Raw genomic sequence first — 16452 nt, 5'->3', positions numbered from 1 at the left:
AACTCACCTTTGTGAATGCTTTGATGCTTTCCATTTTTGTGTGATCAGACCACATGGCAGATAGAATGTGTCAGTGCAGCTGGTTGTGTTCCAGCAGATGGCTCGTGTAAGCCGACAGACCGCAAAACATGCGCACCACAAGCAACAATCCTTGTCTTTCACGTTGGAATGCAGTGCGGCACATTTTTGAATGAGCTGAAGGAGAGGTGTGTTGAACTGTGATGTTGAGAAAAAATGCACTAACAGTAGTTATCTACATCTCGAGTTGTGAACTGAGAATGGTTTCCACTCACATTATTATTTCTCTCCTCCCTGCATGTAGCAGACATTTTGGCTGTGCTTGAAAACTCCTGGGAGGAAGAGGTCAGGAAATGACGTGACATAGGTTTTTCTCATCCCCACTTTCTTGTCCCAAAGGGAGTGCTTATTTAATTAATTGGTAAGCTCACTTTATTTTTTATGCGTTCTCTGATTCTGACCTTTTTAGCGCATCAATGGGTGCATTTGGATCCGGTTTTCTTCGCTGTCTATAAACGTGCGTGCAGTAGCGTGTACGCCCATAAACTAATATTGTTAAAGTATTCCTTGGGGCTCAAGAGCACAGAAAGCCTGAATCAGCTATTGACTCTGTCGTCCTTCATTAGAGGGGTATAAAATCACTGCACTATTGATTCTTCATTTGATCACTATTGTCGTTTTCTCCCTCTCTCTCTGCTTTTTCCTGCTATTTTCTTCTTCTCGTCTTCAGTGTCTTACTGCCTTTTTTCCCTTTTCATGCCTATCCTTGCACTTTATGGACCCCTCATGACCACTAATCTATATTCCCGTTCCTGCCTTTTGCCCCCTTTGAACAACTGCCTTTCCCTTGTAAAGTACGAACACAGTAATTGTTGAGGCAGCACATTGTGTGTGACTGACTTTAACATGACAGCATTTCTTTCGATTTTATATTAGGGAAACCATGAAGACAAACTGACGTAGGAAGCCAGACTGTAAAGCCTTCTCTCTGACCATTTTAATCACATGATTATCCGTTTGAGTCATTCATCGTACCTATCTAAAAATATATTGTTTGTGTTATGTGTTTCAGTGCTGAGAGAGGGAAACCCCTATAATGTAAGATTGCATCTTGCAAGCTGCCTTATATTTCTTTTCCTCCTAACAGATGGCAGTTAAGGGCACATCTGCAGGCCTAAGCAATGATTTACAAACTGTGCATGTCTATGTGCATCTGAATGTGAGTTTTTCTTGTGTGTGCATTTACGTCATCTTAGAGAGATCACAACATTCAGACTGACAGGATGGCGAGGGCAGGTAGAGACTGTGACTAAAGTGACAGAATACCCAAGAGAAGAGTGGAGGTTGACTCAATCACACTGTGACAAATAAAGGTAGACAGTGAGGGGAAAAGTATTAATAGCCAGTGAGTGCAGAAGATAGTGGGTCCAAGAGAAAGAGACATGAGGCTGTGAAGATGGCGCACACAAACAGGCGGAATACACGTGGGGGTGAAATGATGAAAAAGAAAGGGACAATGCTGGAGTGAAAGGCAGCTATTATGTCACTGAGGGCACGAAATGTCTTTCGTTTGACCTTTTCAGACAAATTCACACCCTTTCGCTCTCTCTCTCTTATATCAGGCAACATTTTACAAAAGCGGCCATCCCTGGCTAGTGGCTCCCCCTCCAGCTGCTCTCTATGATGAACATTGCTGAGGAAAGACAAAGGCATGGCGGACTTCTTTGGTAGATTTTGTGCATTTGACCCGGTGAAGGTTTGGTCTAGGGCTGGGCAAGTTAACAAGTTATTATCGCGTTAACTCGGTAATTATTTAACGCTGATAAATATTTTATCGTGCATTAACACAGTTTAACACAGGAAAGACACTCAACTGATACCAGCAAGTCATTCAAGGAAACAGACAGTGGAGCGAGGCTTCTACATTAAAAACTACAGAAAGATGCTGATGTTAAAAGTGTGTTTGCACAACAAATGTTATGGCACTTTCATTCATATGGCAGCACATTTAAAATAAAACTAAATGCTAAAGGCTATACACTACTTTTGGATTCATGTTTGGATTTTGCGATTAATCATGATTAATCAGGGAAATCATGTGATTAATTAGATTCATCAGCCAATCCTCAAGATGTGACCTGCAATACAATAATCAACTAAAAGCAAGACAACAAACAAACAAACAGCAAGGACTTCAGAAATTGAGTATGAAGACTGCAGAAGACTGAGAGTTACTGTTGTTCAGAGAATCATTTGTATAAACTTGTGGGGATTTATTTACTTTTTGTGCATAGCTTCATGGCCCATATGGTCTTATCTCTGCGAATGTATTTCAAACTGCCAACAACAGTCAACTAATATCTTGTTTGCCTCTTTAAAGCTGTGCCATCAGTGAAAAAGCATGGCCCGTACCTTACACTAGTGCCAAATTTCTCTTAAAATCTTAAGATCTCTTAAAATCTTAAATAAACGCAATCCGTTCCTCAATGTGTGCACAATACTTTCCTGCATTCATACCTATGTATGCAGGAAATGAAGAGTCAGTCGCAGCTTGCCTCAGATTTTAAGTTCCATATCTGAACAGACCCCCTGTGGGTCCAACACTAGGACTCTTTCCCCGATCTTACGGTGTGAAATTTAAAATGATGAATACAGCTTTGCTGCCCTCTGCCGGGTTATTAATATAATTGCAAGTTTTTGTATCTGCATAGTAAACATATTCAAAAAATGTTGCCAAACTGACTGAAAACCCATTCGAAAATAAAATGTTATGGGTTAATTTTCTTGTAATATCATGTGATGTAGTCTTTCCTCTATATTCTCTTTTTATTCATAATATTGTAACTTCTAATATCCTAAATTTCTGCCTACCCCTATCATTAACCTTTTGTGACAAAAAAATAAAAATTAAAACAAATCTAGTGATTTCTTGCACTTCCCCATTTATGTTGATTTATTCGGCATTTCCTATTTTCTCCAGCTTTCTCTCCATCGTTCAATTTTTGACTTTACAAAAAAATATATCACGTTCATTATCCTCCGTTATACATATAAACTTTCACTGCATAGAATGTTTTATTCTTTATCTTCTTTTTATATCATTAAATAATTTATAGAACAACAACAGAAAACAAACCCTTTATGGCTTGCATTAAAAAATGATATATCCTTGTTACAAAAATGTCTGAAACATATAAATAATCCCAATGCAGATAAATTATACACACTCATAGCAAATCTTAACCTGTCCTAACCCTTGTAACTGTTTAGAGTGGACTTACCTTTTCTTTTCTCCTTGTTTTTTTATTATTTATTATCCCTTTTTTTTATCTTGTGCATCTAAGATCTATTTATTTTTCTATAAGAGATAGCCCACACTACAATAATTTATTTTCTTTCAATTTGTACTATATGAGGAAGTGTGAATATGTCAAGTTAAAAAAAACAAAAACAGTTTACTTTTGAGTACGTCATTGTCCTGTCAATGAGACATGTTTAAATAAACAAAATTAAAAAAAACTTGGTAGTCTCGCGATACTACACACATTCTGTTCGAGTTAAACTGGAGGGATTTCGGCTTATCTTGCAGCTAGCACGCTAGCAGGTCAGAGATAGCTTACCAAGTTGCTCCTCGTCACAAACAAGTCAGCTCTGAGGTGAGGCGTCGTACATCCAGCCGAAAGGTACTGCTGTTTTTTTAAGTGATTAGTTTACCAACACGATCACACTGTCAGTTTAAATGTAGTTCGTGTTAACCGTGTGCTCATATACTGACAAAAACAACGGTTCAACACGCTAACTTCAACTTCCAAAGGATGTATTGAAAATATAGAGTAACTTTAAAGTAAATTTGGCTTTTTTTTTAGCTTCTAGGTAAAGTTGTGTAACTTGTGTTGTGGTTTGAAATGGTGAGCAGTGAGCCTAATGTCGCTTTTACCCTTAGATGCTGTGTTGTATGAAGTTAACCGATTACACAAACTGTAATCAGTTAGCAGATGTCTGTGTTATTAATTGTTCCACCTGCTAAACTCGGACCGTTTGAATTCAATAAAAGTTCAAAATGATACCCACATTTTTGTATCACAGGGGTTTCATCTTTCCTATTCTTCCTCCTGGGAGACCTCAGATTTATTTGCCTACAACAGTAACACACTGCTTATTAACTGACGCCTCTTTAGTAGATATATAATGACCTGTAATGATTACATTTGTATATTTTTATTGCCGTGCGCCTTTACTTTAGCAGAATTGTTTTCAGTGATGCACGTTAGAGTATGTCGCATTCATGTGTTTCTGTCCTAAATTCATGAAGAATGTGGGTATTCTGCCATCACCGATGATTGTGTTGTTCTGATATTTGTGTTGCTGCACTCTCGTTCATAACTCAAACCTCTCGTTAGAGCTCTGCAACACCAGTGACACCTAAAATGGATTTAGAAGATGACACCACCGTGTTAACAACTCTAAAGTCCTTCAATACCTTCATCAGTCGCCCAGATCATCCGCAGCGGCTGTCGGAACACTCTGCAGGGAGCGGGAACCTGCAGAGTCAGTACAAACGCAGCATGGAGGTAAACAGAAACCCGCTGAAAAACAAGATCAGCATTCAGTCACTGCACCGACTAACTTTTCTCCCCTTTTTAGCTTTTGGAAGCAGCGGAGCGGGTACGCTCTCAGAACCGCTACCTCCAGTTGGACCAAGAGAAGAAACAGATGGAAATGAGTCACAAACGAGCTCGTTTTGAACTGGAGAAGGCAGCTTCCGACAATGCACGAGACCTGGAGGTATGGGACACATACAATATGCTTAGAGTAGAGAGATGGTTTCTATTTGCATGGAATTGACTGCAAATAATTTGGGAAATGAACCTTGATCTCAATCTTTTATGTTAAAGCACGAGGTGGACAGGAACCAAGAACTTTTTGGCCGGATAAAAAAGTTGGAGGAGAGAGAGACGGAAGCGAATAAAAACCTGTCGGATCAGGTGGAGGCAAACCGAGCTCTCCGTAAAAACCTAGAGGGTCTGAACAAGAAACTCGAGGAGCGAGATACCAAACTGAATACATCCAACCAGGTACCCGCACACACTGGCGCACAGACTGGCGCACAGACTGGCGCACAGACTGGCGCACACACTGGCGCACACTCGCACACTCAAAAATTTAGCCTGTTTCGTCATGTCTCCTCTTATCTCGGCTCACCCCTGTAATCTTTTTCCAGACCATCAGTTCTTTGAAGGATGAGATCAGAGAGCTAAGGCAGAAAACTCAAAACCAAGACTCAACAATCTCTACCCAAACCTTGGAAAAGCAGGAGTTACAGGAACAGCTAGACTTACAACGCAGGTGCAGAGGCTGTTTCGTAGTAAAGGATATCGAGCTGTACCTCCATGAGATGATGCTGAACACGCATTTCTGTTTGTCTGATATTTTTCATCAGAAAGTATCAGGACGTCTCTCAACTTTGCCAAACCCTTCAAGCTGCCCAGTCCTCTTGTTCCGAGCACATAATCAAGATTAAGGTGAGTTGGTTTGGGACACAGCTCGATCTGACCTCACGGAGATATTGCGTTGCGGACCAATTTTAAATATCAGGCAGAAAGTGAGATCACAACATGTCTTTCCACAAGTAACAGATCCCGAGATGCAAGGAGGTGAAATAGTTCGTTAGTAATATGAGAACATGATGATTAATGTTATATTTATGGCCTGCATGTTGATTTTAAGTTGGCAGTAAATTGTAAGGATAACTTCCTCGCCGTCACCCTTTTAATAAGGACTCGGATAAACCGAATTAAGAAGAGACGTAAAAGTCGCAGAGTTTAAGCTGTCAGATGCGCAAAAATAACATTAAGTAAGGAGACCTTTTTTTTTTTCTTGCATTAACTGCCTTTCTCTTCGGTCTCTTAATTATATTCTCATAAACGGTGTACATTTTTTGCTTAAAAGATGTTTCTGTGTTTGTCAACAGCGAAAGCCCTGAATGCTTTAGAACAGCGGGCCCCGGACCGGTACCGGTCCGTGGGTCGTTTGGTACCGGGCCGCACAGAAAGAATAAACAACTTCCATTATTTCCGTTTTATTTATTATCCGAGTATGAACAATGTTTTATTTTTAAAAATAACCGAATTCTCTCCGTTACATCCATCTATGACTCTTGACACGTTCCAAGCTGCTTGTCTCGGTCACGCGATACGCTAACGCTAATATTAAACCCACAAATTAGCAAAGTGAGTAAAAAAACAGTCTTTGGAAAGTTTCTTTACAAAGAGCAAAAGGCCCAGTGAGGAGACAGAAGAAGAGCCTCTGACCACTAAGGAAAAGAAAGCTGCATTTAACAGACAACACCAGGAGACTTACTTAAAATATGGATTTATCGTGACAGGTTTATTCCCAAGCATCAAGCCCGGTCTGCATAATATGCGGCGACCGGCTCTCCAATGAGGCAATGAAGCCTTCAAAACTAAAATTTACATAGAAGTACACAGTGGATTCACGTTTATTATTATATTTACAAAATACCACAGTTTTTGTGTTGGTCGTATCATTTTACCTTGTTGTATTTATCCGGCACACCTTAAAGGGATAGTTTGCCTCTTTTGACATGAAGCTGTATGACATCCCATACTAGCAATATCATTTATGAACATTTTCTTACCCCCTGCTTCGTCCTGTGAGCCGAGTTCCAGCCTCGTTTTGGCGTTGATGAAGGTAGTAGACGGTGCAGACCGAAGTGCAGACAGCAGTCCCCTGCTTCCGAGCAGTAACACTGTAACAGGCGCGGCTGTCGGCAGCACGCAGTGATACGAAGGGAGAGAAAATAGAGCCGAGTGATTGTGAGGTCTGACTTTTTCCTGGAGAACGATGTTGTGATGCAAATGTATTACTCTTTTGAACGCATATTGTTTTGAGAAGCAAAACGCTTTATTTTTTAAGCCCCAGCCAACTAGCCGGAGTACCTTCATCAACGCCAAAACGAGGCCGGAACTCGGCTCACAGGACGCAGCAGGGGGTAAGAAAATGTTCATAAATGATGTTGCTAATATGGGATGTCATACAGCTTCATGTCAAAAGAGGCGAACTATCCCTTTAAAGGCCGGTCCGTGAAAATATTGTCTGACATTAAACCGGTCCGTGGTGTAAAAACGGTTGGGGACCGCTGCTTGCAATGCACTGAATATACTGTTGGCTTTTTTTAAATGAATTTTTTGGGGGGATTTGGCAGGAGTTGGAGAGGCGTCTTGCACTCCAGGAGCAGGACATGGCCATCGTGAAAACCGTTAAGTCAGAAGCAGCCAGAGTTCCAGATATGGAAAAGGAGCTTAAGTGCCTCAGAGATGATAACGCCTTTCTCAGGTCAAACTCATTTCTGTCTGTTATGTGCCATTATGTGACAAGATTCAGGTTGATGCTGTGTGTCCTTTATCATCTGAATGCTGTATGCAGGCATTGTGACTGAAGTGCGGGAACAGTTGTTAACGTGTTACCTTATATGTGTAGTTACATGTCTGACAAACCAAAGTAATGTTTGGCCAGGAAAGGACGCCTGCCGTCTAATAACATGTTCGCTGTGTCAACAATGTTGAAATTTTGGTGGGAAACATGTTTACATTTGATGCTCATGTATGCATGCGCCATACATCCGACCCATGTGTCAATAAAAAACTACCGTTCATCTTTTAAACCCAATACTTCACAGTATTCTGTGTGTGTAGCTGCAGTCTTAAGTAGAAGCTTACAACATTTGGTTTTAAAATCCAATCCTGACAGTGACCAGAGTGTCACTTCTACATTTATCAAGGAGTCCAAAGACAATCATGTGGCTTTTTTTTCTTTACTCTTTTCAGGGAGAGTAGAGAGAATTGCAGCCTGTTGAAAGAGGAGGTGGAGGGACTACGGAAGAAGTTGGAGAGGATGGAGAAAACCAAGGAAGACTTGGTCAACATCGAACTGGAACACGAGGTAAACCTTGTGCAGTTGTGTGTTAAAAGCACTTAAAATGAGAATATTAAAAGTGAATTCGATCTGTTTTGAATTAGGTGGATCAGAAAGAGTGACAGGACGAATTTCCACTGCACAGCGTCTTGTTTTGTTTCACGTTCTCCATTTTAGAAAGTACCACATAACTGATATTGATACTTTTTAATGGTGCTGCCGCAGCCGAGGCCCCAGGCTAGCCTAGCTGATGCGGTACCATCACACTGACACACTCCCTTGTGCTATACAGCCGTTTGAAAGTCTGACAAACAATTTTGCAGCGTAAATCTCAAAGCACATTCCATCACACTGCCTAAAGGCTGATTTATGGTCGCCTACGGAGACCCTCCTGGAGACGCTCTCCGTCACTTGCGTGCGTCGGCCAACATTCATATCTATCTATCTGTCGAGGAGACTGAGACTCACGGAGACCGCAAGGGTTGTGATTGGTCGGCTAACAACTTTTCCGGTTTAGCTCCTTCCTCTCAGAACAACAACACTGCCATTTTTTGAAAGAGTTTACTGTGTGCCGGTCAACATTATTTGCATTTCAACATCAACAAGCTCCAACTCCAACAGCAGTCTTTCTCTCTCGGTCGCCATCGTTCACTGTGAGGAGTGGAACGGAGCCGGAAGGTGAACAATCAATCAATCAACGACTTTCACAATAGACGTAGCGAGATTGGGTCATTTAACGTAGCGACGCCTACTGATCGGGAGGTGAACTGCCTTGTGTATCCGGAGACAGATTGACGGATAGCGACGGAGTAGCATACTGAGGCCTTGACTGATGAGTGCACTGACATGGGTTTAAAGATTCTTCATTTATCTATTTATTATCCTCTCACAGCAGTTGAACCCTGCCATATGCGGCCGTTATGATCACTCTCAAAAGAAATCCAAACCCTGCTCTACTAAGAGCCTCTTGCAAACTCATTCAGCGTAATAAGCACTCCATTCTCCTCACTTACTGCGGATGAAGGCGTTTTGAAGAGAGTAGCATCGACACCGAAATGGGATTGTGAAAGAGCAAAGGAGCAATCAACTTTCTCAAAGGGATATATTTGAAAGCATTTTTGAGGGTTTCAACATCTGAGTGCATTCAAGTTTAACTCAAGCTGTGTTAGTTAGAATATTAAAGAAAATAAAAGATGGCCGTTGAATATCTAAAACATTTACAGGATGACACGGGATCTGAATTAAAAGGATGGAGCCAAAGAACTCAAACGAATGGCCACGATTTTAAGACTGTCGGGTTGGACTTTATTAAAAACGGACTTGAGTTTTCGGTGCATTTGCACCGCCTGTGAACGCGCGTCGTCAGTTTTCCGCTTCACCCGTTGAACACGTTGTGAAACACAAAGTAAGACGATGAAGCTTCCAAACTGTCACAAAGCCAGTTGTCAGCCTTGAGTTGGAAATATGTTTGACATGTTTGATGCATTTGTTTAGAGGCTGACTGAGAAGCTTCACGCCTGGGAGAACCTTGGACAATCTACTGGACTCAACATAAGGTCAGTCACCGCAGGAGACGGCTGTGTGGCAGAGAATAAAAGATGAATGCAAGTGTCATTACAAGGCGTCGCAAGGAGGTGGTGCTGTGGTCATTCCAGTTAAATGTACCTCATTGGATTCATTCCCTCGTGGATTCATTCCATCAGTGTGCACAGTTATTTGCTTGTTTTGTCTCTGCTTGTGTGTGTTTGTAATGAGCGTGTCTCGATGCATTTGGTCCGCTTGACAATAAGAAAACAGTATGATGTCTCCATGTGAGCAGTGGAGCGGATCTGACTGGTTTTAAAGCTTGCAGACCAGTGCATCGCATACATTTGCATGTACTCTCACACACACACACACACACACCATTTTCTTTGTAACCATCTCTGGCCTTAATGTTAACACAAAGATAAATGTAGCTCCTCCACACAGCATATCTGGTTTGGTTTATACCATATGACAGTGAGGTTATATAAAAGAAGTGTTTCTCCTTCCTATTAAACCCTTCTAACCTGGGAGCCGGTCGGATCAGTCTCATTTACTCTGGCAGAATGCATCTGGTCTCCCTCCTGTTTTTCCAGCTGGCCCTGCCCTGACCGGCCGAACCTCCGTGCTTTATCTAATATGAGGTATGTTTGATATGATAAGACTTCACAGAGGACTGCTGTTGGACGGGTGTGTTGCTCAGCACCACATTGTGTATTTTGTCATATCTCTCCAATTCAGTCCAGAGTTATTTTGATCTGCACCTGTTGATGGCGCCTCTTCATTAAAAATCTGTTTGCTGAGGCGATTATTTCTCATTAGTGCACTCGTATCGTAATACCGGGCCAAAAGCATTCCTCATCTGAGGTTACTTTTCAGTTTGTGTTGACCGTAAACCTGTTAAATGTACAGTTCTTCAAAGACCTGAAAGACTCACAGGAATGAGCTTGAATTTAGAGTATTTAACTGGGGCTGTCCATTTTCCTGAAAATCCAACTATAGCCGTCAGTCTGGAAAGCATTTTGCTGCTTTCAAATCACCTATGCCTCAGAAACCCCTCTGAGCTGTTTATGCTGTTTCACAAAGAAAAAAAGAATAGAATTAATTGTGAAGCGGCTCGAGCTGTTGGAGGAAATGGAGGAAAGTGTGTTTCATTGAGCAGTTTGTTTACCTTTATTGCACTCTGAGCAACAACAACAACGCTGTATTAAAATTAGTATCGACACGGATTTCTGCACTCGTGGCAAATTGTAATTGTCTCGTAGGCTTTTAAAGTGTCGTTATTTGGGGACTTTAGTGAGCCTGTCGGGCTGTAGATTGTTTTTATGAGGAAGTTTAAGACTTACAGTCTAGGTGGAACTGAATCTGGATTTATGAGCCACTGTAGTTGTAGTTAAATATAGTCAACAAGTTGCAGAGGAAATTAAAGCGGGCGACACAAAGCTTCCTGTCCTGTCATTAACGGAAATATCTCATGGTGTCTCTTTGTTTTTAGTTCATTCTGTTTCCGCTTTGCCATTTTAACTAAACAAGCTTCTGATGATTTCTATGCTGTCAGTTAAAATATTGTAACTATCCTGACACCAGACATGCTAGGCTGGATATTGGTGGTGTGAAACAAATATATGTAAATTGACTTTGTGTCCTGCTTCCCCAATTTAGATAAACAGCCCTTTTTGTTTTGTTTTGCCAAAAAACCAAAAGCCTTTGGACAGAGGAGACTATCGGTGCGGCTGCCTGGTCGAAGTAGAGCCGCAGCTCGAGCTCGCCAGCAGCTGGCTGCTTGTTCCAAGTCCTTTCTTTTCCTTCTGTCGTGCGCTTTGATAAGACTGCGCAGGCCCGTGTGGTTTTAAGACGTACACCTGAAGGAACTGAAAGATATTTTCCTTGAAATTTGTCTGTCGATGGACCGGGAAACGGAAGTATTTTTGAGGTCACTCCCTGGCAGAGGTGGGTAGAGTAGCCAAAAATTGTACTCAAGTAAAAGTACTGTTACTTCAGAATAATATGACTCAAGTAAAAGTAAAAAGTAGTCATCCAAATAATTACTTGAGTAAGAGTAAAAATGTGCTTTGTGAAAAAACTACTCAACTACTGAGTAACTGTTGAGTAACGTCTGATTTATTTGTTAACACAAGCATTCAATCAGACAGACAAAAATACTAAATAATCATCTTTAGGCCAATTAGACTTCATCCAATTGATAAAATAAATTAAAATAAATGAATTAATTACAAAATAGTTTAAATTAAAATAATCCAGGTAAATTCAACTACTTGAATAAAAAATAAGAGACTTAGGAAATGTTTAAAACATATGTAACCCATATGTAACCTAAAAAACAAACATTCATCTATCCACGGGGGAAAAAAACTAATTTAGGAAACTTACCGCTACATGTTTCCTCAAGTTAGATGTTGAGTTTCTGCTGAAATGTGCGTTTGTTTTGATTAACACAGAAGACACATAATGTAGCTGCTGTTTCGGACTCTTTGTAAGGTAAACATGCTTTCAGTATGAGGCCTCGTCTGTGTCTTCATTTCCCACCGTTGATTCTGACATTTATAGCTACTGTAAACTGTGAAGCTAACCCATCCCACCGCTGAGATTGAGTATAGTCACGTGACGAGACTGCACGGCTACGTTTGATTGGTGGAACACAGTCAGGTGGTAGAGCCTTTGGCGGAAGTCTCTCTCTCTGTCAGAATAAAACATTAAAATGAGGCGTACGCGGGGGGATAAAAATAATGAGGCGTAGAATACCAAAGAGAAGAAAAGTAACGAGCTCATTGTTGCCTAATGTAGCGGAGTAAGAGAACAGTTTCTTCTGCACAAATCTACTCAAGTAAAACGTATAGAGATTTAAAACTACTCCTAGAAGTATAATTTTTTTCACAAACTTACTCAAGTAAATGTAACTCGTTACTACCCACCTCTGCTCCTTGGTGACATTTTCATCAACAAGTTTTTATTCAAAGGGGCTTTATTGGGTCACACTGGATAGTAGAACTATGAGGATTATGTGTGTGTTGTTGCTGTTTCCTACAATACGTCCAACACAAACTTGATGCAGCCGGATTAAGACTTCTTTTTTTTTTTTTGTCTCTTCTGTTGCCACGATCCTGCGGTCAGAAAGTTTGGTCTTGTCATATTGGTAGTGTTTGCAGCACCAGTGTATCAATGGCAACAAAATTTGTTCCGCGACCTCCACTTCTTCAATTTTTTTTTTTATTTTTTATTTTTATTTTTATTTTTTCCCTTTCCTCACGGCACAAACTCTCCTCCATATTTTATGCGAATGTGTGCTGGGGGAGTTTTGGATGTAAATATTTTAGAAAACATACAAATTGTATGTCAAACGAGGCTCAGTTTAAAAAAAGAAAAAAAAAAAGAAAAAAGGCTTCTAAGTTCAAGTTTGAAATCGTGGTGATAAATGTGTGTGTCTGCAAAAAACATGAGCTTGAGTGGGAAACATGAGTTTGTCTTTAAGTTATTATTATTATTATTTTATCAAATTCAGCCCACAGGACTTAAACTAAGGCACTAGAATAAGAATCGAATGTTAATCACGCCCCTCATTTACCAAAGGAGGGGGCGCTACAGCAGACTTAACGGCAGACATGCAGTCCCCTGGCAGCGCATCGACTCTCCGCTGTTACACCTCGTGGCTGTTCGCAACATCTCACCCGATAGCATGCAACCTGCGATCTGCAACATCAACAGAGATGGCTGGCTTGTGATCTGAAATGAAGGAGGGGGACTCCTGAGAATGTTATTCATGCTCTCTTCAGGTGGAATAACACAATGTCTCTCATTCTCTCATGACACGAGAGGTACGACAGATACTATAAGATTCACAAACACGTAGTTTAGTCACAAGTTCATATCCACACATAAACCGTTGCCTAGCTACAGTTGAAGGGCCATAAAACCCACATGAGCTTTTCCAATTGCCCAGTATATTAAATGACTGATTACTTAATGATGGGGCACAACACAAAGGTGTCTCTAGTGAAATGTTTGGCCAAAATGCTTTGCCCAAAAAATGTTTGTTTAATCCAAAAAAAAAAAAAAAGAAGTCTGTTTCACTCGTCACTGAGCCGGCTGTAACAGCCTCACTTAGGCAGGATTTACACGGACGTTACGCTTTAACGCTCGACTATGTTCCGGCCCTGATGTTTCTTGTCAATGTGGGCGCCGATCAGTCAAGCGATCTGATTGGCTGGTACGTGTGCTTCAGCTTGAAAAGTTATTCTCAACTCTTCCCTGCGAGCTGCACCATCAAAGCAAAGCAATGGGAGACATCAGTCAGAAGCAGGGCCGTTGACGCCTGAAATGCCTTTGTGGGAATGCTCCCTTTGTGTCCGTCCGTCCGTGGTGACCAGCATCCTTCACTCATGTCTCTCTGCCTGCTGATCATTTTATTCCCGAGCTTCCCACCGGCCAAGAAACAACAAAATAATAAGGAAGCAGTGTTGTTTTGCTCCGCTCTCTCCTTTCTGCTTTCTCAGTTCTATTGATCATTCATCGTGTGTATGTGCGGACATGTGAATGCTAACCGCCCCGCGCTGTGTGTCTGTCTGCAGGAAACCAGAGGATCTGTCCAGGGAGGTGATTCAGATCCAGCAGAGAGAAATCGCTCTCAAAGAGCAGAACTACACGCTCAACAGCCGGTAACACACACACACACCTGACTCAGACAAAATCCCTTCCTCTCACTTCAGACTCATTTCTCTCAGTCTGTCCGCCTCGCATGACTCTCTCCCTCATGTATCTATTAGAGCATATCTCTGAGAAGTCCTTAATTGTCACAAAGTTAATTAAACTGGCCTTGATCCTCATAGCACTCCTGACAGTAACCATTGGTGTGTGAGCGTGTGAATGTATATGTGAGCGTGAGAGAAGGAATTCACTAATTAAACTTGTCCTCTTTAGACAGGGGTGATGTCTTTAGGGAGAACTGTGTGCATGCTCTGGTATGTTCGTGCTGCAGCTGAGTCCAGCTAAGAAGGCTTTCATTAGTTAACAAGCATTTCCTTGCTGCTGAATGTATTGAAGCTCATTATGAAATATTAGAAGGAAAAAAAAACAGCAAAATGGGACAGTTCTGAATGTGGGAGGGGATGTTGAAGGGAGTTTGGAGTATAATTATTGCCCTTCAGTGTAATTATTGTTCAGCTGATCAGATGTGGTTCAAAAATCCCCCACTGCAAATGATTTTTGGACTCTGGTGTAGCAATTATTAAGCGTCTGTCAGGTAAGTTGATTGTTTGGGAGTATTGTTCTAAATCGACTGTAAATCGCTTTTGGCGAATTGTCTGAACATCCAGCCATAATTTACCTGCTTCCCTTTTCCCAGCCCTCTCCCTCCTCTTAATAATATGCGCACACACAATTACTTCCCACCTATTCATTTATTCTGGTCTTTCAGGGTGAGGAGCGTGGAGCGTTCACAGTCGGAGCTTCATGCAGAACTGACCCAGCAGTGCAGCAAGACTCTTGAGGAGCAGAAGAAGAGGGAGGCACAGGACGCTCTTGTCCGGCGGCTACAGAAGCGAGTGCTGTTGTTAACCAAGGTACCTGGCAATCAAAGACACTCAAACACCCTGCATCAGCAAGTTGCTTTTAAAACTGTGGGAACACAGGAGGGACTTGAATCTCAAGACGAGGACAGAATTTCTAATATTGCTCCTACCCCCCCACCCTCAACTCGTCCTAATTGGCCAGCGAATGTCATGTGACTCTTCTGTCTTCCTAGCTCCTCCTACTCTGCAGTGCTTGGCGAGACCTCCCTGTGATATTGATTTGTGTGTGTGTGTTGTTCCCTAGGTCATCATGCGCTTAGCACACAGATCACACACGCACTTGTAGCCACGGCATCAAAAGGAGGCAGAATTAAATGCGACTCAGAGACTGTTTTAAATCATTCAGACTCAACCACACTTTCAGCTGGTGTGAAATATTCTTGTTTATCAAGAATTCTTGAATTCTTCTTGAATACCTCGGAGCTGCGTTATGAGCTCCCATGTCAGCCTTTACTTTACAGAAAAGGCTATACCCCCAACACACAGTCATACATTTGTTGGACCACCTTCAGCTTTGGTTCTGGCATGTTTTAGCCATGCTATCTAACCAACAAATAAGCAAAGCAATGTTCTGATTTATTGGTAATAGATGGGGCTGGGCGAGTTAACTCGTTATTATCGCGTTAACTTGTTAATTATTTAACGCCGATATATATTTTTAATGCGCATTAGCGCAGGTTTTATTATTTATGTTATTATTGTAAAAGTCTGTTGCTCACAGGCTTTTATTTTGTAAAAGTCTGTTGCTGTCTGCTGCGGAACCGGAAAAGAAAGTCATCGGCGGATCCACCAAACATGGAGAAGGAACTTTTACTCGGCCATTTTCATTTTAAAGTTCTTCCAGACGGCGGAGTCGACAGAACCAAAGTCCTCTGTAAACACTGCCAAGTTGAATTGTCTTCTCAGCGTAGTAGTTCCAGTCTAAAATATCACTTAAAGGCAAAACACACAACTGATACCAGCAAGTCATTCAAGGAAACAGACAGTGGAGCGAGGCTTCTAAGATTAAGATTAAGATCAGATTTATTGTCATGCCTACATGCATACACATGAAATTTGTCCTCCACTTTTAACCCATCCAGGTTGGCACCTGTTTGACACACACATGCACAGGGTCACACACTCAGAGACAGATGCCAACCTGGAGCGGTGGGCAGCCATGAAGCGCCCGGGACGACCAACTCTAACCACTGAGCCACGGCCGCCCCCTCTACATAAAAATGCTGATGTTAAAAGTGTGTTTGCACAACAAATGTTATGGCGCTTTCATTCATATGGCAGCACATTTAAAATAAAACTAAATGCTAAAAGCTAGACACTACTTTTGGATTCATTTTTGGATTTTGCGTACAAATGCGATTAATCGCGATTAATCAGGGAAATCATGTGA

The 16452-nt window shown here is 41.5% G+C and overlaps 1 protein-coding gene across 2 annotated transcripts in view; it reads left to right on the top strand.

The window, feature by feature from the left end:
* Nucleotides 1-3575: 3575 nt before the first annotated feature.
* mad1l1 (mitotic arrest deficient 1 like 1) overlaps nucleotides 3576-16452 on the top strand; it is a 68517-nt gene continuing 55640 nt past the window's right edge. Inside the window, exons 1-11 of one of the 2 annotated variants that reach the window (XM_075464071.1) lie at nucleotides 3576-3674; nucleotides 4419-4589; nucleotides 4663-4803; nucleotides 4914-5093; nucleotides 5240-5364; nucleotides 5459-5540; nucleotides 7244-7374; nucleotides 7866-7980; nucleotides 9448-9509; nucleotides 14064-14150; nucleotides 14909-15053. In XM_075464071.1, the coding sequence (XP_075320186.1) occupies nucleotides 4446-4589; nucleotides 4663-4803; nucleotides 4914-5093; nucleotides 5240-5364; nucleotides 5459-5540; nucleotides 7244-7374; nucleotides 7866-7980; nucleotides 9448-9509; nucleotides 14064-14150; nucleotides 14909-15053 (1212 nt within the window). In that variant the 5' untranslated portion in view covers nucleotides 3576-3674; nucleotides 4419-4445. Of the gene's footprint in view, nucleotides 3702-4418; nucleotides 4590-4662; nucleotides 4804-4913; nucleotides 5094-5239; nucleotides 5365-5458; nucleotides 5541-7243; nucleotides 7375-7865; nucleotides 7981-9447; nucleotides 9510-14063; nucleotides 14151-14908; nucleotides 15054-16452 lie in introns of both variants that reach the window. The other variant, XM_075464070.1, reaches the window with a different exon arrangement.

Source organism: Odontesthes bonariensis, chromosome 4, assembly GCF_027942865.1.
Source record: "Odontesthes bonariensis isolate fOdoBon6 chromosome 4, fOdoBon6.hap1, whole genome shotgun sequence".
In the NCBI taxonomy this organism is placed as follows: Eukaryota; Metazoa; Chordata; class Actinopteri; order Atheriniformes; family Atherinopsidae; genus Odontesthes; species Odontesthes bonariensis.
The sequence above is the reverse complement of the archived record's forward strand: the minus strand, read 5'-3'. Positions and strand labels throughout refer to the sequence as shown.